Here is a 19764-nt window from a genome sequence, read left to right as displayed (position 1 = left end):
TCCTGCCTTGGTCTTCCTGCCTTCTGCCCCACCAGCCCCAATGAGCACAAGCTACCACTGTCCAAACATTGTTCCATTTCTATACCACAAGCATAACACAAGTGTAGTATGCATGCAGACCAGATGAATGAAAATAAAGTCGGATCCAGGATTTATGGGCTGGACAGGTGGCTCCTGAGAAGCCTCGTTTTAATTCATTTCTAAGATTTTATGCACCAGATTCACTTTTCTCAAAGCTTCCCTTCTACTGCCACCTTCTGGCTGACATGCTGGGACAAGTTAATCAGACCTTGTTCCATTTTACAGTATTCTTTACAGGATTCTAGTGGTGTACTGGAAAAAAATGAAGTACAGAAGCTCATCAGGACAGTCCCCATAGAAATATCCTAAAGGGGAGTCTAAAATGTTGGTGTAAAAGGGGAAAAAATTAAAGTATGCCAAGATAATAATGATGATGATGATGATGATAAAGAAAAATTATTTATAACCCGCCCATCTGGCTGGGCTTCCCCAGCCACTATGGGTGGCTTCCAACAAAATATTAAAAGCTTCCCTAAACAGGGCTGCCTTCAGATATCTTCTAAAAGTCTGCTAGTTGTTGTTCTCTTTGACATCTGTTGGGAGGGCATTCCATAGGGCGGGTGCCACTACCAAGAAGTCCCTCTGCCTTGTTCCTGGTAACTTGGCTTCTCGCAGTGAGGGAACCACCAGAAGGCCCTCGGTGCTGGACAGTGTCTGGGCAATAGGGGTGGAGACGCTCCTTCAGATATACTGGGCCGAGGCCGTTTAGGGCTTTAAAGGTCAGCACCAACACTTTGAATTGTGCTCAGAAACGTACTGGGAGCCAATGTAGGTATTTCAAAGTGTTATGTGATATCGGTGGCCACTCCCAGTCACCAGTCTAGCTGCCACATTCTGGATTAATTGCAGTTTCTGGGTCACCTTCAAAGGTAGCCCCACGTAGAGTGCATTGCAGTAGTCCAAGCGAGAGATAACTAGCCTGAGTACCAGATGGAGCTGATAGACAGCTGCCCTGGACACAGAATTGACCTGTGCCTCCATGGACAGCTGCGAGTCCAAAATGACTCCCAGACTGTGCTCCTGGTCCTTCAGGGGCACAGTTACCCCATTCAGGACTAGGAAGTCATCCATACCTGCCCCCCAAAAACAGTACTTCTGTCTTGTCAGGATTCAACCTCAATCTGTTAGCCGCCATCCATTCTCCAACCGCCTCCACACATTCACACAGGACCTTCACCGCCTTCACTGGTTCTGATTTGAAAGAGAGGTAGAGCTGGGTATCATCCTCATATTGATGAACACCCAGCCCAAACCCCCTGATGATCTCTCCCAGCGGCTGCATGTAGATGTTGAAAAGCATGGGGGAGAGGACAGAACCCTGAGGCATCCCACAAGTGAGAGCCCAGGGGTCTGAACACTCATCCCCCATCACCACTTTCTGAACATGGCCCAGGAAGAAGGAGTGGAACCACTGTATAACAGTGCCCCCAGCTCCCAGAAGGGCGTTGTGGTTGATGGTATCAAAAGCTGCTGAGAGATCCAGCAGAACTAGGAAACAGTTCCCACCTTTGTCCCTAGCCCGCTGGAGATCATTGACCAGTGCGACCAAGGCAGTTTCAGTAGTCCCATGATGAGGCCAATCCAGGCATGCTTGGAGTTGTTCAGCAACCATTCGCTCAATCACCTTGCCTAAGAATGGAAGATTTGAGACTGGGCAATAGTTGGCCATATTGGCCGCATCTAAAGATGTTTTTTTTAAGAAGCGGTTTAATAACTGCCTCTTTCTGCAGGTCTGGGAAGGCTCCCTTACAGAGAGAAACATTCACCACCCCACAGAGCCCAGCCCTTCACGGCTAGCTTTTATAAGCTAGGATGGGCAAGGATGAAGGAGTTGGTTTCACTCGTCCAAGCAGCCTGTCCACATCCTCGGAGGTAACAGGTTGGAACCGATCCCACACAACTTGATTAGACAGGACTCTAGCACTCTCTCGCCCCGGCCCTGCTCCCACGGTGGAGTCTACCTCTTCCTGAATCTGAGCGATTTTATCGGCAAAAAACTTTGCAAAATCATTGCAGGAGATCATGTGGCCTGTACTGGGCCCTGATGGAGCAGGTGGTTCCACTAAATTGCGAACCACCTGAAAGAGTCTCCTGCTGCTGTTTTCTGCAGATGCAATAGAGGCAGTGAAGAATGTCTTCTTCACCATCGCTATCGCCACTTGGTAGGCTCGACATTGAGCTCTAACCTATGTCCCGTCAGATTCAGAATGAGTTATCCACCACCGGCACTCTAGCCATCTCAGTGATTCTTTCATTGCCCTCATAGCTGTGGAAAACCACGGGGCTGTCCGGGCGCCATGCAATCAGAGAGGGCGCTTCAGAGCCAGTCAGTCAATAGCCCTGGTTAACTCCACATTCCAGCAGGCCACCAGGGAATCATCTGAAAGGCCATGAACATGGGATAAAACATCCCTTACCAATCTCTGGAAACCATTTGGATCCATTAAGTGGCAGGGCAGACCATCCAAATCGGTCCCACCTCTCTGCAGAGGGGAAGGGTTACGGAGAAGTCCAGTTGCACCAGGAAGTGATCTGACCATGGCACTTCTTTAGTTTCGCTTTTACTTAATGCCAGATCACCAACATCCATAGAGGTGAACACCAGGTCTAAGGCATGTCTGCAGGTATGAGTTGGGCCAGACTTATTAAGGGACAGCCCCATGGAGGCCATGCTTTCCACAAAGTCCCGAGTGGCCCCTTGTAAGGTCGTGTTGGCATGGATGTTAAAATCCCCTAGGACAACCAAACAAGGTGTCTCCAGGATAAATCCAAGTTTGGAGCAAGTACTCTTTGGTGAGAGAACCCCAGCAGAGATTTAAAATCACAAAATATGCAGCAAAGTAAAGCATGGAGATATAGACTGTTAGACCTTTAAAATATACCCTTGTAAGTTCTAAAACTCCCCACTTCCCTCAGCATAGGAAAAAAACCCACATTTGATAAATAAAAAATTGGTTTACTTACAAATTCTTCAAAGGTTAGGTCCATGTACTTCTCCATACATTAGTCAGAAAAGTTGTACAGGCAGCAAAAACTGGCTTAGTCAGATTGGAGAAAGTTCCTAAATTATTGCACCAATAACACAAGAATGGCTTGTGAGAGCAATGTGACTAAGCTGGAGCAATCATCTTAGCCTCCTCACAAGCTGAGCTTCTTAAGTAGACTGGAAGGGGAATCAAGGCTTGATTACTAGTCCCTCCCAAGGTGAGCTAAGCCTGGCAGGACAGCTTACTCTATGGTATTAAGCCTTCTGTGCATTAATTTGACTTAAGAATGCTGGTTATATGAGGTTGGTTATCCCACAAAAAATGCAAGCAACTGTGTTAATCCATTAGACACACACACCACATAAAGTTCTATTGATTAGGCTCATAATTCTTTGCATAATTTATCTGGGAGCAACCCTTATTGAACTCAGGCGATTACTTCTGATCAGGTCAATTTATAAAATATAGTGAGCTTTAACCAAATATCTTTTATTAGGAATGCAAACCATCTTGCAAAGATATGTTTCCATTTAAACTGATACCATGAAGTAGGAACCCTCCTCAAAGGAAAGAAGAAGAAGAAGAAGCCAGTCTCTGCTTAGCTATTTCCTCCTATTCCCTGAATTCCTTTATGGGAATATATTCAGAATAACAAACACAGGTTGCTATTATGAAATCCTTCAGCAGGGTTTTAAGAATCAGTTGCTCATTTCCCTTTTTGACACAGGTGAAGATAGTAAATGCAGTAAATGGTAGCTCATGTTTTAGTACAATTGTCTCTTGCACTTGTTGAATTTCTCTTAAAAAACAACAACTGTGTTCCATTGCTGCTGCTTTGGTGCATTCTAAAATAGCAAATGAAATACTGATGCTTCCCCCTCTGATTTTTGGCTGCCTTTGTCTAACTGCCACAGGGAGAGGAAAGAAGAGGGAGGGGACGTTCCAATGGGTGTAATGGGGCTTGTTGTTGTTGTTGTTTAGTCGTTTAGTCGTGTCCGACTCTTCGTGACCCCATGGGCTATAGCACGCCAGGCACTCCTGTCTTGCACTGCCTCCCGCAGTTTGGTCAGACTCATGTTCGTAGCTTCGAGAACACTGTCCAACCATCTCGTCCTCTATTGTCTCCTTCTCCTTGTGCCCTGCATCTTTCCCAACATCAGGGTCTTTTCCAGGGAGTCTTTTTTTCTCATGAGGTGGCCAAAGTATTGGAGCCTCAGCTTCAGGATCTGTCCTTCCAGTGAGCACTCCGGTGGCGCAGGGCGCCAGGCCACCAGGGGGCGCCCGCCGCTGCGCCTGCTGCGCCCGCTGAGAGGTGCGGCGGAGGCCGCCCCAGGTGCGCCGGATGCACCCCTAGGCGCACCTCTCAGCTGTTCAGGCCGCTCTCCGGAGGCGCACGGGCCTGGGGCCGCCTCCGCCGCGCGCAGGGGCGGCGCAACAGGGGGCGGCCAGGCTGGATGGCGCAGGGTGCCGGCCCTCCAGGGGGCAGCTGTGCTCCGCGCCGCTTCCACCCGCCCGCCTGCCGCGCCGGGAAACGGGGCGGGGGGCGCCAGAGGGATCCGTCGCGCCAGGGCGCCAGGCATGCTTAAGACGGCCCTAGTTGAGTCTCCAAAGGCTTTTGCATGACTTTGGAAGCAATGACACAAAAGGCTGTTTTGGGGTATCATGACTGGCTCGGTGCCCCTGATCTGTAGAAACAGGCTTAAAGTCTCCCTGGTCCCGTCTTTCTATTCTTCTGTTGTGCTATGCTCCTATGGCAGCCATTTTGTGTTCTGCCACACTTCCATGGCAGCCATTTTGTGACTGGCACCCACAGCCCGCCCTCAAGATTCAAAATATGCCCCTGGCCCAAAATGGTTGATAACACCTGCCATACTCCAACTATTTCCTCCCCCCACCCCCTCTTATTTTCTCTCATATTATGTTTGGGGGTGGGAAAATAAGCAGCAAGTGTGACAGGGAAGGAAGTGATGGGCCTTTTAGTTTAGCTTTTTGAAAAACAAGAAAATGCCTAAATACAGTTGATTTTAAATAATAATAACCACCTGTTATTCTGGTTTCTGTCTGTACTCGTGCAGCGCTTCCAGTATGTTGCACCTTCCTGTCTTTAGGAGAATGGCAGGCATGTTTCTGCTTTGTAGAAGCCATTTAGCAGCCATTAACTTCTCTGGGGGAAAGTGCAGGCAGAAGAAACACTAGGCTGAGCTGACAGTTCCTTTGTCTGCAGACCAGATTTGCTGGTAATTTTTGACACTGCAACTCTCTCTCTCATTAGAGTGCTAACGTGACAGTTGCTCATGGAGAAAGTCAAGACTTTTTTGTTGCAAAAAAACAAAACAAAAACAGACTATAGACACAAAGAAACAATTTCTAGCTTTTCCAAACACTGGCCTTCTTATATGTGAAAAAGCATTTCTAAAATTGCGTCTAAAAACAAACTGTTCAATGCTATAGGCCCTGCATTGCTGATGGACAAGGAAAGGGGAGGTTGCAAGATATTATGTACATACATGCTATGGGAGCTGGGAGGCAAATATTGAAAATGTGGCTTACTACAACCCTGCAATGTCTATATCCCCATATGGATAGAAAAAGCTGCAGCCAAGTAACTTATGATGATGTAATGCTAGCTGCCATTTATATGCCCACATAGCAGAATGGAGTGGGAATTATAACCGTTGTGTATCATGAACTCTGCATTTCAGATGGGTGATAAGGTTGACAGACAATGGCTCATAATAGCTCTCTAATAAACAATCCTAAGAACTGCCCCCTATTCAGCCTCTTATTGGTACAGTAACTTAAAACATCCGACATGCCCTTTTCATTGTCGTACTACAGAGTACACAGGTATTGCCAAGGTGTAGGCAGTTATGTAGGATACACAGGTAATTCAAATAAACTCATTTCGTCACACAGTTATGCTGGAAACAGACACCACAGGAAAATATATCCTCCAAAAAGCAAAACATATAGTATGGGAAAATTTAGCTAATTTTGCTTCCTCCTTTGCTTCCAACCTAAAGCTCAGCTGAACACAGACATGCTGGGCTCAGTTCACAAACATCAGACTGCACCAACCTGTTGACCTCCAGATATTTTGGACTACAACTCCCATCAACTGCAGCCAGCATGTTGTATGAAGCATCTCTCTCTCTCTCTCTCTCTCTCTCTCTCTCTCTCTCTCTCTCTCTCTCTCTCTCTCTCTCTCTCTCTCACACACACACACACACACACACACACACTGTGCTCTTAGCAGTCTTACGGTATAAATGGAGAGCCTAAAACAGGAAACCAGGGGATATGTGTTACCCTAGACTTTTCCTATCCTCATGGGTTGTACTTGGGAAACATGGGATTAAGATGTGAGGCTGGTGATGCACCCCCAGAATGCAGGGCTTTCCCCCCCCCCACCCATGGCTTTAACGACACTGCAGAGAATCATTGTGGTTCTTTTTAACTCAGACACCCCCATTGCATCATTTTGCTAGCTTTGCAACAACATGTACAGGTAGAGGGAATAGTGTTTCTCTACCTGCACAGCTTTTGGACATATAGCACAGCACTTTACCACCCTTTACACCTGAACCTTCTGCACCACGTTACCCACTGGAGAGTTATGACACCTCTAGTTAGGTACTTGCTTTTGCAGAAACAAACATGACTCTCTGCTAACTCCAGCTCCCCAGTGCAGGGGTACTTTCCTCCCATTTGCATTGCTCTGCCAGCTTGTTCTGGCTCTATGGAAAGGGGCTTAGGGCTGAAGTGCCATAAGTGAAACCAAGTATGACCCTCATGGTTAAGATGCAGGCTAGCTTTTACTAGACCAAGGAACTAAAGTTGGACATAACGCAGCTGAGCTGCACAGGAACCTTCTTCAAAAACGCAGGCGTTCTGTGCTACTGAGAAGCTGGCGCTTTGAATATGGCGCAACTCCCTTGCTTTTGTCATCTGTCCTCGGGTTTTATGGGGTTGAGAGCTTCCACCTCAGCAAAGGAGGCAGCTGTTAAAGCCTCGGTGATGATGGGGGGGGGCGCTCAGGAAAAATAAACTAGGGCAAAGGCGACGTCTCTCCAGAGGCCGAGACTCCCACCCACCGCTGGCCCCGCCTCGGAGTGGGAAAAGGAGAACTGGGGAGATCCGCCGGATGAACGAGGTGGGAAACCTTTAACTCAGAAGGGAGTCGGGTAAGGGGGTTCGCTTCCACCCAGGCGGGCTAAGGAGATAGGTGGGGGGGCCAGGAGGATCTGGAGTGATCTTTGCAAGCCCCGCGGCGACCAGTCCTGCCCCCTCCCCCCTTGGCTGAGCAGCCTGCCCCAAAGACCCCGCCCGAGCAACTGCCTGCCACGAGGGGGCCGCCCCTCTCTCGGACTGGCACCCGTTTTCCCACGATTGCTGGGGTACGGGCTAAAGTTTCCTCCAGTCGGAGGTAAAAGAGCACTTGCAAAAGAGGAAAGTCCCCCTGTGCAAACTTGCACATCGCGACACGCCCCCCTCCACTTGCGTTTCTGGCTCCTTTTTAGCAGCACGAGGATTTCCCTATCGCCCAGTCTCTGCATTCCTGCCGCAAGAGGGGACTTTCCTTCCCAGTTCCGGGATGTAGTTCCGTCTGTTTGCACAGCGAAATGCTTTCTATGCAGATCATCTGGCCGCGTTTGGGGACCGTTTGATGTGGGATGTGTGGTAGTGGCATAGCTGCCAAGTTTTCCCTTTTCTTGCGAGGAAGCCTATTCAGCATAAGGGAATTTCCCTTAAAAAAAGGGAGAACTTGGCAGCTATGGGTAGTGGACCCGCTGCTTTTGAGTGTTGTGACTAGCTCTTGATCGTATCCTTTCCGACCCCGCTTATTTTGATGGTAACGATGCCATTTTTCTTGTTTCGGGATCTGTCCGACAGCTTTGCTAGTGTTAGTGTTTCTGAGATTCTAGCATTGGGCGGCGGGGAGTCTGAGTGACACACTGAAAAACGCACCTGTGCAACATTATTCATCGGTGGTAAGGAAAGTTTTGTTTTGAAGTTAATATTTCAGCTTGCTAGTCGCTGAAAACGCGTTTGAAATGTCTTTGGCCACCTACTCGGCTGCAGCACCTGCTATTGTTCTTTCAGTCTGAAGGGACGTGACAGTATTGCCCTACTAAGGGGATCAAGACTGCAATTTATAATCGCGGGATTCCTTTTTGCAGAGTTCTTGTTCATGTACTCCTAGTTGCAATTTATCTGAGAATCCCTTGGGGAATACGGTATTTGTCTTTTACTAGCCTCCGAGTTTCCCTTTTGTGTTGCAGGGTGAAGGGATGAGGAAGACAAGTGTCAGCTTATGTGTTTCTATGAAAGTAAACTGCCCATCTTGAGGTACTTAGAAGTTTAAGGAATGGAAAAAACCTGTTACTCTCCTAGTTTGCTCTTCCTATATTTTATGCAGTATTCTGTTCAGATCAGGATGTGTGTTACCCTGCTGAAAATGTTTTACAGCTTGGAATGAGGAGCATGTTGCTGCAATCCATAACAACATTTTAGGAGTCACTTCTCATGAAGCCTCTCAAAACAGTTTCACAATACAATAAAAACCATGTAAAACCATTTCAAATAAATTCAGGTATGGACTCTCCTGTTATAGCAAGTGGCTATGATGAGCAACTGTCAGTCAGAATCTACATTTGTAGTTGATTCACCACCCGAGGGTCTGTAACGGCAAGGGTATTTTTGGTAGGTGATTGGAGGATGGCTGCGGGACCTGCTATAGACAATTACTGAATAATTATTTTCATTCCTACTTGTGTTTTTCTAGATACAAATGATGTATGACTTTGTGTTTCTGCTAGCCCACACCATTCTAATGGTTTTGGCCCATACCAAAATTTACATTATGCCCTTTGCATCCACTTTGTTAAAGCACTCTGGACATTTAAAGAATTTCTCCATAATTGATGTGCCCCTCACATGGCAACCACCACACATGGAACATTTCCTCTAGCAGGGTTTCCCAAACTTGGGTCTCCAGCTGTTTTTGGACTACAACATAAATTTGTGACAATGGAAGTGGCCCTAATTTTTGGTAGGCTGGAATAATTGCTTTGAGCTAAACCCAGACCTACTTTACCCAGCATTGACTGGGGTCAGAATTTACCTTAAGTAACAGAGAAGCTTCCCTCCACTGTAATTTGAAGACCATGGAATAAATGCTGGAAAAAATTGAATAAAGTAGTAGTATGTATTCCAAGTCTTTAAGAATGCAACTCACATCCCTCTGCAATCAGTGGTTAAACGCTCATTGGCATCAATGGTTCCAGATGTTGCCCGAAACCTTTAAAACCTGCACCTGGCTTTATGGTGGCATATGGTGAGCTGACCTGGCCATCTTTTTATCAGTCTAGTCAAAAGGGGAGGTTATAAGTGCCACTGTTTGCAGATGTCTCAGAATACCGTCGCTTTCTCTTGGGAGCACTGGCTGAGAATTTCGTTAAGCACTATTAGCTGGTCCATTTAAATTCAACTCCTTCACAGCAGCAATACAAAACACATACCCCTAAGAATACTGGTGTGAGAGAGAACACATGTGACAATTACACTTTAATTTTGAGGGGACAGGACATTTCTGACTACTTTGAAGCTAAAATAACTTTCTTTTGCCTCCCAGTGTGTCTGAACAGGTAAAGCAAGAGTCTCCCAAGTTGAAGTTTGGCCAAGGGAGTTGCAAGCGACTATCTTCTTCAAGTACCATGTCCACAGATGCTGATCCCCCGACCTTAGTGAAAGTGCTCCATTTGGTTTTCCTTTCAACTTTCTGGGGAATGCAGATATGGGTGACTTTTATAGCCAGTATGTTGGGACCATTCCACACCCCCACTCTTTGCACATAGATGCTTAAAGGTCAAATTAATCACAGTTAATTTATTTAGGGAGGGATTCAACATTGGGAGAAATGGGATTGCTCTGGACTGGCATATGCAGTGAATTTAGAAAGGGGAAAAGGGCTACTTTAGCTTGGCAGCAAGATGTAGGCTGGGCAAATAGGGATTAACACTGGTCGGCAAGGATATGTACTTTCTGGATTGGCGAGTCTATATTCCTAGACACCAAGCAGCTGAATGATGATGATGATGATGTGAAGGTAAAACCACCAAGTGTGGAAAACCCTAATAAAAAATGGAAATAAGCCAGTCTGAAGCTAGAAGAGATTATCCAAAACTGTATTTTGCATCCAATGGTTTTTTTAAAAAAATAGCTACGGTATTATTTTTAGCATCTGTATCATTTAAATAACCTTGTTCCTTTGTGTTCGCCCCACTTGTTCTTGCAGGTTTTGTGATGGGCAACAATCTCTCACAACATACATTTGGATTTATTCAGAGTTGCCTCTTCCCTTATTACTTCCACATTGGCTCAGCTTGTGCTTTCATCAACCTGACCATATTTGCCATGTGTCACCCCAGCGAACTTCTCAATGAGGAAGAAACCATGCAGGTAGTGAGCTCCCTCTTTTAAATATCACGTGCATCCGTTAGTCCGCCATTCTGCTTTGTTACATGGCCTCGCTTGTGATGGCATGCCTGCCTTAGGAAGAAGTGGTCAGACCAAGAAGCCACCCACGCTTACTAACAGAGCCCTCTTTGTGTTTCCTGTAACCACGGCTGGTAGGGGGTAGCATTCAGACAGTAGGTGGAGGGGCAGTGTTTGGTGACTTGGCACAGGAATGGAACATCTTGCACTGAAATATACCCTATTAATCCTAATTTGAAAATGCAATGGCAGGGCCAACCCACTGGGTTATTTTAAGGATGATATGCATTGCTGGGGCCACAGGAACCTGCCTAGGTACCAGCCATGAATCCAAATATTATTCCTGCAAAGCGATTGCAGCTACATGTGATATGAAAACCCCCCACATACCAGCTGATGCTACCCGACAATAAATAGCTCATAGCATAACTGTCTTTCCTTTCCAGATTACAGTCTTCTTCATTTGTGTCATAGTTGCTGCTCTAAATGCTCAGTGGTTTGGGCAAGTGACTTCAGATATTATGGCCGAAATGCACCTGATTGAGCAAAGCTATGGCTTGGGAGAGGATGCTGGGTGGTTCCAGCATAAGTCGTTTATGCGGCTGCGTCAACTGGATTCTCATTACAGGGAGCTGACAAGCAGACTGAGCATCTACCGTGGTTTCTCTTCCCTCTGTAACCTGTGCTGCATCGCATGCAATGGCTTGAGCCTCTACTATATGGCTGCTCACCTTTCAACATTATAAGCACATGGGTAAATAACCTGCATGGGCATGATTGTGAAAAGATGGACTGCAAATGGCTGAAGCCATGACCTGGGTTGCTGTGGAACAGGCTTCCCCAAACTAAGGCCTGCGGGCCGGATGTGGCCCGCGAGGCTCTTTTATACGGCCTCCTGCAACCCATGCTGCCTGCTCTTAACAGCGTGGTGCGGTTGCCCACTTCCAGGTGGCTGGAGCATCGGAAAGAGCTTGTGTGCATGCGTCATTTCTGGCGCACTTCCGGGTCAGAGGAGGCCCGTGCGCATGCACACAAGCTATTTCCGGCCCTCCTCCAACCCGGAAGTACGCCGGAAATAGCATGCGCTCCCGTGTATGGGGGCGCGCTCCCCTGCCGTGCACCTGCCCAAAGCTGGGTAAGTTTGGGGACCCCTGCTGTAGAGTGCTCCTCCACACAAGATTCACAGGTGCTTGGATCACCGTGTTCTGAGTGTAGCATGCTATAAATTTTCTAGCCATCATTGGGTTGGCAGCCCATGCACTAATCGACCTTTCATAGAACACTGGACTCCTTGCTGATCAAGGCTCATTCTAATAGTAATACCTGGTCAGACAATTATGAGACAATTTAAATGCCACCAAAGTAACAGATTTCTTTTTGAAAATGAAAAATTCGTAAGCAGATGCCTACAGCTGAAAAAGGATTGGTCACTTCATTTGCCCTCTGCTCCCCTTAGTCTTCTAAAGGACCAGATGTTAACCTTTTAAAGTGGCTGCAGCCTTGCTAGTTATGGGTATCAGCTTAAGGGCACCTATGACTTCCTAACTGTGCTTGGTCCAGTCCAGGGAAAATCTCTTCTGATATCAAATATATTTGATACCAACTTCTGAAAAGGTAAAATGCTCTTCCTAGCCGAAAGGTGACTGGTTTTTAATTCTACCATGGATTATATTAAAGCCTTACGTTCCAAGGAGCAAGAACAGATGAGCTAATAAACCGAAATCTAACTGCAGTAATGAATTTGTTTCCCGGCCGAAAGTGCCTTATTGTAAAACACTCCTGTTCTTTATTTGCTATACAACAAAGGTCTAATTTCAAAAGTCAAGCAGCAGTTTGGTATCTCCTTTTCCCTGGAGACAAGCACTAGCCAAGCTTGTTCAGGTAGTACTTGCCCTTCTATATAGGTTGAACTCAGGAGTTAGTTGCTGTCCAGCACATCCCTTGCCTTACGCCTTAAGTTGCGTTTACTGGATCTTCCCACCTCCATGAAAAGTTATGTCATTTCCAAGTTCAGAAAGCACTTGCATGAGAGCACTTCAAAAACAATTAAGCTGTATATAGAGGGATGCCATAGATAGACTCAGTGTGAAGGCGCGTCCTTGAGATATTGTACTCTAGAAACAAGTCATTTTATGTTTTATTACTTGTATGTTAGCAGCATGGCAAAGGATGCTACTATGGCCACAACGTTAGCAACTGGGTAGGTGTAAGAAATGTACTTCCAGAAATTTAAACCATAATTTATAATATAATATATAAAATGTGCCCAGCTCCTTTTAAAACCTATTTTAAAAGATAGGTTAATGCGATCTTGTCACAGCAAAAAGCCAGCAAAATTGTAAAGCTCTCAACACCACCCCACGTTACCCACTGGAGCACCACGTTACCCACTGGAGAGTTATGACACCTCTAGTTAGGTACTTGCTTTTGCAGAAACAAACATGACTCTCTGCAAACCTCAGCTCCCCAATGCAGGGGTACTTTCCTCCCATCTGCATAGCTCTGCCAGCTTGTTCTGGCTCTATGGAAAGGGGCTTAGGGCTGAAGTGCCATAAGTGAAACCAAGTATGACCCCCATGGTTGAGATGCAGGCTAGCTTTTACTAGACCAAGGTACTAAAGTTGGACATAAGGCAGCTGAGCTGCACAGGAACCTTCTTCAAAAACGCAGGCGTTCTGTGCTACTGAGAAGCTGGCGCTTTGAATATGGCGCAACTCCCTTGCTTTTGTCATCTGTCCTCGGGTTTTATGGGGTTGAGAGCTTCCACCTCAGCAAAGGAGGCAGCTGTTAAAGCCTCGGTGATGATGGGGGGTGGGGGCTCAGGAAAAATAAACTAGGGCAAAGGCGACGTCTCTCCAGAGGCCGAGACTCCCACCCACCGCTGGCCCCGCCTCGGAGTGGGAAAAGGAGAACTGGGGAGATCCGCCGGATGAACGAGGTGGGAAACCTTTAACTCAGAAGGGAGTCGGGTAAGGGGGTTCGCTTCCACCCAGGCGAGCTAAGGAGATAGGTGGGGGGGGGGCAGGAGGATCTGGAGTGATCTTTGCAAGCCCCGCGGCGACCAGTCCTGCCCCCTTCCCCCTTGGCTGAGCAGCCTGCCCCAAAGACCCCGCCCGAGCAACTGCCTGCCACGAGGGGGCCGCCACTCTCTCGGACTGGCACCCGTTTTCCCACACGATTGCTGGGGTGGGGTACGGGCTGAAGTTTCCTCCAGTCGTAGGTAAAAGAGCACTTGCAAAAGAGAAAAGTCCCCCTGTGCAAACTTGCACATCGCGACACGCCCCCCTCCACTTGCGTTTCTGGCTCCTTTTTAGCAGCACGAGGATTTCCCTATCGCCCAGTCTCTGCATTCCTGCCGCAAGGGGGGGGGCTTTCCTTCCCAGTTCCGGGATGTAGTTCCGTCTGTTTGCACAGCGAAATGCTTTCTATGCAGATTATCTGGCCGCGTTTGGGGACCGTTTGATGTGGGATGTGTGGTAGTGGACCCGCTGCTTTTGAGTGTTGTGACTAGCTCTTGATCGTATCCTTTCCGACCCTGCTTATTTTGATGGTAACGATGCCATTTTTCTTGTTTTGGGATCTGTCCGACAGCTTTGCTAGTGTTTGTGTTTCTGAGATTCTAGCATTGGGCGGCGGGGAGTCTGAGTGACACACTGAAAAACGCACTTGTGCAACGTTATTCATCGGTGGTAAGGAAAGTTTTGTTTTGAAGTTAATATTTCAGCTTGCTAGTCGCTGAAAACGCGTTTGAAATGTCTTTGGCCACCTACTCGGCTGCAGCACCTGATATTATTATTTCAGACTGAAGGGACGTGACAGTATTAACCCTACTAAGGGGATCAAGACTGCAATTTATAATCGCGGGATTCCTTTATGCAGAGTTCTTGTTCATGTACTGTACTCCTAGTTGCAATTTATCTGAGAATCCCTTGGGGAAAACGGTATTTGTCTTTTACTAGCCTCCGAGTTTCCCTTTTGTGTTGCAGGGTGAAGGGATGAGGAAGACAAGTGTCAGCTTATGTGTTTCTATGAAAGTAAACTGCCCATCTTGAGGTACTTAGAAGTTTAAGGAGTGGAAAAAACCTGTTACTCTCCTTGTTTGCTCTTCCTATATTTTATGCAGTATTCTGTTCAGATCAGGATGTGTGTTACCCTGCTGAAAATGTTTTACAGCTTGGAATAAGGAGCATGTTGCTGCAATCCATAACAACATTTTAGGAGTCACTTCCCATGAAGCCTCTCAAAACAGTTTCACAATACAATAAAAACCATGTAAAACCATTTCAAATAAATTCAGGTATGGACTCTCTTGTTATAGCAATTGGCTTTGATGAGCAACTGTCAGTCGGAATCTACATTTGTAGTTGATTCACCACCTGAGGGTCTGTAACGGCAAGTGTATTTTTGGTAGGTGATTGGAGGATGGCTGTGGGACCTGCTATAGACAATTACTGAATAATTATTTTCATTCCTGCTTGTGTTTTTCTAGATACAAATGATGTATGACTTTGCGTTTCTGCTAGCCCACACCATTCTAATGGTTTGGGCCCATACCAAAATTTACATTATGCCCTTTGCATCCACTTTGTTAAAGCACTCTGGACATTTAAAGAATTTCTCCATAATTGATGTGCCCCTCACATGGCAACCACCACACATGGAACATTTCCTCTAGCAGGGTTTCCCAAACTTGGGTCTCCAGCTGTTTTCGGACTACAACATAAATTTGTGACACTGGAAGTGGCCCTAATTTTTGGTGGGCTGGAATAATTGCTTTGAGCTAATCCCAGACCTACTTTACCCAGCATTGACTGGGGTCAGAATTTACCTTAAGTAACAGAGAAGCTTCCCTCCACTGTAATCCAAAGACCATGGAATAAATGCTGGGGGAAAAGGAATAAAGAAGAAGTCTGTGTTCCAAGTCTTTAAGAATGCAACTCACATCCCTCTGCAATCAGTGGTTAAACGCTCATTGGCATCAATGGTTCCAGATGTTGCCCGAAGCCGTTTAAAACCTGCACCTGGCTTTATGGTGGCATATGGTGAGCTGACCTGGCCATCCTTTTATCAGTCTAGTCAAAAGGGGAGGTTATAAGTGCCACTGTTTGCAGATGTCTCAGAATACCGTAGCTTTCTCTTGGGAGCACTGGCTGAGAATTTCGTTAAGCACTATTAGCTGGTCCATTTAAATTCAACTCCTTCACAGCAGCAATACAAAACATATACCCCTAAGAATACTGGTGTGAGAGAACACATATGTGACAATTACACTTTAATTTTGAGGGCACAGGACATTTCTGACTACTTTGAAGCTAAAATAACTTTCTTTTGCCTCTCAGTGTGTCTGAACAGGTAAAACAAGAGTCTCCCAAGTTGAAGTTTGGCCAAGGGAGTTGCAAGCGACTATCTTCTTGAAGTACCATGTCCACAGATGCTCATCCCCCGACCTTAGTGAAAGTGCTCCATTTGGTTTTCCTTTCAACTTTCTGGGGAATGCAGATATGGGTGACTTTTATAGCCAGTATGTTGGGACCATTCCACACCCCCACTCTTTGCACATAGATGCTTAAAGGTCAAATTAATCACAGTTAATTTATTTAGGGAGGGATTCAACATTGGGAGAAATGGGATTGCTCTGGACTGGCATATGCAGTGAATTTAGAAAGGGGAAAAGGGCTACTTTAGCTTGGCAGCAAGATGTAGGCTGGGCAAATAGGGATTAACACTGGTCGGCAAGGATATGTACTTTCTGGATTGGCGAGTCTATATTCCTAGACACCAAGCAGCTGAATGATGATGATGATGATGTGAAGGTAAAACCACCAAGTGTGGAAAACCCTAATAAAAAATGGAAATAAGCCAGTCTGAAGCTAGAAGAGATTATCCAAAACTGTATTTTGCATCCAATGGTTTTTTTAAAAAAATAGCTACGGTATTATTTTTAGCATCTGTATCATTTAAATAACCTTGTTCCTTTGTGTTCGCCCCACTTGTTCTTGCAGGTTTTGTGATGGGCAACAATCTCTCACAACATACATTTGGATTTATTCAGAGTTGCCTCTTCCCTTATTACTTCCACATTGGCTCAGCTTGTGCTTTCATCAACCTGACCATATTTGCCATGTGTCACCCCAGCGAACTTCTCAATGAGGAAGAAACCATGCAGGTAGTGAGCTCCCTCTTTTAAATATCACGTGCATCCGTTAGTCCGCCATTCTGCTTTGTTACATGGCCTCGCTTGTGATGGCATGCCTGCCTTAGGAAGAAGTGGTCAGACCAAGAAGCCACCCACGCTTACTAACAGAGCCCTCTTTGTGTTTCCTGTAACCACGGCTGGTAGGGGGTAGCATTCAGACAGTAGGTGGAGGGGCAGTGTTTGGTGACTTGGCACAGGAATGGAACATCTTGCACTGAAATATACCCTATTAATCCTAATTTGAAAATGCAATGGCAGGGCCAACCCACTGGGTTATTTTAAGGATGATATGCATTGCTGGGGCCACAGGAACCTGCCTAGGTACCAGCCATGAATCCAAATATTATTCCTGCAAAGCGATTGCAGCTACATGTGATATGAAAACCCCCCACATACCAGCTGATGCTACCCGACAATAAATAGCTCATAGCATAACTGTCTTTCCTTTCCAGATTACAGTCTTCTTCATTTGTGTCATAGTTGCTGCTCTAAATGCTCAGTGGTTTGGGCAAGTGACTTCAGATATTATGGCCGAAATGCACCTGATTGAGCAAAGCTATGGCTTGGGAGAGGATGCTGGGTGGTTCCAGCATAAGTCGTTTATGCGGCTGCGTCAACTGGATTCTCATTACAGGGAGCTGACAAGCAGACTGAGCATCTACCGTGGTTTCTCTTCCCTCTGTAACCTGTGCTGCATCGCATGCAATGGCTTGAGCCTCTACTATATGGCTGCTCACCTTTCAACATTATAAGCACATGGGTAAATAACCTGCATGGGCATGATTGTGAAAAGATGGACTGCAAATGGCTGAAGCCATGACCTGGGTTGCTGTGGAACAGGCTTCCCCAAACTAAGGCCTGCGGGCCGGATGTGGCCCGCGAGGCTCTTTTATACGGCCTCCTGCAACCCATGCTGCCTGCTCTTAACAGCGTGGTGCGGTTGCCCACTTCCAGGTGGCTGGAGCATCGGAAAGAGCTTGTGTGCATGCGTCATTTCTGGCGCACTTCCGGGTCAGAGGAGGCCCGTGCGCATGCACACAAGCTATTTCCGGCCCTCCTCCAACCCGGAAGTACGCCGGAAATAGCATGCGCTCCCGTGTATGGGGGCGCGCTCCCCTGCCGTGCACCTGCCCAAAGCTGGGTAAGTTTGGGGACCCCTGCTGTAGAGTGCTCCTCCACACAAGATTCACAGGTGCTTGGATCACCGTGTTCTGAGTGTAGCATGCTATAAATTTTCTAGCCATCATTGGGTTGGCAGCCCATGCACTAATCGACCTTTCATAGAACACTGGACTCCTTGCTGATCAAGGCTCATTCTAATAGTAATACCTGGTCAGACAATTATGAGACAATTTAAATGCCACCAAAGTAACAGATTTCTTTTTGAAAATGAAAAATTCGTAAGCAGATGCCTACAGCTGAAAAAGGATTGGTCACTTCATTTGCCCTCTGCTCCCCTTAGTCTTCTAAAGGACCAGATGTTAACCTTTTAAAGTGGCTGCAGCCTTGCTAGTTATGGGTATCAGCTTAAGGGCACCTATGACTTCCTAACTGTGCTTGGTCCAGTCCAGGGAAAATCTCTTCTGATATCAAATATATTTGATACCAACTTCTGAAAAGGTAAAATGCTCTTCCTAGCCGAAAGGTGACTGGTTTTTAATTCTACCATGGATTATATTAAAGCCTTACGTTCCAAGGAGCAAGAACAGATGAGCTAATAAACCGAAATCTAACTGCAGTAATGAATTTGTTTCCCGGCCGAAAGTGCCTTATTGTAAAACACTCCTGTTCTTTATTTGCTATACAACAAAGGTCTAATTTCAAAAGTCAAGCAGCAGTTTGGTATCTCCTTTTCCCTGGAGACAAGCACTAGCCAAGCTTGTTCAGGTAGTACTTGCCCTTCTATATAGGTTGAACTCAGGAGTTAGTTGCTGTCCAGCACATCCCTTGCCTTACGCCTTAAGTTGCGTTTACTGGATCTTCCCACCTCCATGAAAAGTTATGTCATTTCCAAGTTCAGAAAGCACTTGCATGAGAGCACTTCAAAAACAATTAAGCTGTATATAGAGGGATGCCATAGATAGACTCAGTGTGAAGGCGCGTCCTTGAGATATTGTACTCTAGAAACAAGTCATTTTATGTTTTATTACTTGTATGTTAGCAGCATGGCAAAGGATGCTACTATGGCCACAACGTTAGCAACTGGGTAGGTGTAAGAAATGTACTTCCAGAAATTTAAACCATAATTTATAATATAATATATAAAATGTGCCCAGCTCCTTTTAAAACCTATTTTAAAAGATAGGTTAATGCGATCTTGTCACAGCAAAAAGCCAGCAAAATTGTAAAGCTCTCAACACCACCCCACGTTACCCACTGGAGCACCACGTTACCCACTGGAGAGTTATGACACCTCTAGTTAGGTACTTGCTTTTGCAGAAACAAACATGACTCTCTGCAAACCTCAGCTCCCCAATGCAGGGGTACTTTCCTCCCATCTGCATAGCTCTGCCAGCTTGTTCTGGCTCTATGGAAAGGGGCTTAGGGCTGAAGTGCCATAAGTGAAACCAAGTATGACCCCCATGGTTGAGATGCAGGCTAGCTTTTACTAGACCAAGGTACTAAAGTTGGACATAAGGCAGCTGAGCTGCACAGGAACCTTCTTCAAAAACGCAGGCGTTCTGTGCTACTGAGAAGCTGGCGCTTTGAATATGGCGCAACTCCCTTGCTTTTGTCATCTGTCCTCGGGTTTTATGGGGTTGAGAGCTTCCACCTCAGCAAAGGAGGCAGCTGTTAAAGCCTCGGTGATGATGGGGGGTGGGGGCTCAGGAAAAATAAACTAGGGCAAAGGCGACGTCTCTCCAGAGGCCGAGACTCCCACCCACCGCTGGCCCCGCCTCGGAGTGGGAAAAGGAGAACTGGGGAGATCCGCCGGATGAACGAGGTGGGAAACCTTTAACTCAGAAGGGAGTCGGGTAAGGGGGTTCGCTTCCACCCAGGCGA

General features: G+C 46.4%; 2 protein-coding genes across 2 annotated transcripts; both read left to right on the top strand.

Annotated features, from left to right (window-relative positions):
* Positions 1–8884: 8884 nt before the first annotated feature.
* Positions 8885–13578, top strand: LOC132592437 (transmembrane protein 205-like). Its single transcript, XM_060276893.1, has 3 exons — positions 8885–9884; positions 10366–10529; positions 11012–13578. Exons 1-3 carry the CDS (start codon positions 9785–9787, stop codon positions 11309–11311), a joined length of 564 nt encoding a protein of 187 aa, XP_060132876.1. The 5' UTR covers positions 8885–9784; the 3' UTR covers positions 11312–13578.
* A 1834-nt stretch (positions 13579–15412) lies between these two features.
* On the top strand, positions 15413–19731 carry LOC118088235 (transmembrane protein 205-like). The gene is made up of 3 exons (XM_060276892.1): positions 15413–16086; positions 16568–16731; positions 17214–19731. Exons 1-3 carry the CDS (start codon positions 15987–15989, stop codon positions 17511–17513), a joined length of 564 nt encoding a protein of 187 aa, XP_060132875.1. The 5' UTR covers positions 15413–15986; the 3' UTR covers positions 17514–19731.
* Positions 19732–19764: the final 33 nt, after the last annotated feature.

The sequence above is a fragment of the Zootoca vivipara genome, chromosome 7 (genome assembly GCF_963506605.1).
Source record: "Zootoca vivipara chromosome 7, rZooViv1.1, whole genome shotgun sequence".
NCBI classification, from domain to species: Eukaryota; Metazoa; Chordata; class Lepidosauria; order Squamata; family Lacertidae; genus Zootoca; species Zootoca vivipara.
Note: the sequence above shows the minus strand (reverse complement) of the source record. Positions and strands in the feature narration are given on the sequence as shown.

What these genes read in the sequence shown, in the direction of transcription:
- LOC132592437 (XM_060276893.1), top strand. Translation starts at nt 9,785, where the DNA reads ATGTCCACAGATGCTGATCCCCCGACCTTAGTGAAAGTGCTCCATTTG. An exon ending in ATGGGTGACTTTTATAGCCA is followed by an intron (nt 9,885 to 10,365) that starts GTATGTTGGGAC and finishes TTGTTCTTGCAG; the next exon opens with GTTTTGTGATGGGCAACAAT. An exon ending in ATGAGGAAGAAACCATGCAG is followed by an intron (nt 10,530 to 11,011) that starts GTAGTGAGCTCC and finishes TTTCCTTTCCAG; the next exon opens with ATTACAGTCTTCTTCATTTG.
- LOC118088235 (XM_060276892.1), top strand. Translation starts at nt 15,987, where the DNA reads ATGTCCACAGATGCTCATCCCCCGACCTTAGTGAAAGTGCTCCATTTG. An exon ending in ATGGGTGACTTTTATAGCCA is followed by an intron (nt 16,087 to 16,567) that starts GTATGTTGGGAC and finishes TTGTTCTTGCAG; the next exon opens with GTTTTGTGATGGGCAACAAT. An exon ending in ATGAGGAAGAAACCATGCAG is followed by an intron (nt 16,732 to 17,213) that starts GTAGTGAGCTCC and finishes TTTCCTTTCCAG; the next exon opens with ATTACAGTCTTCTTCATTTG.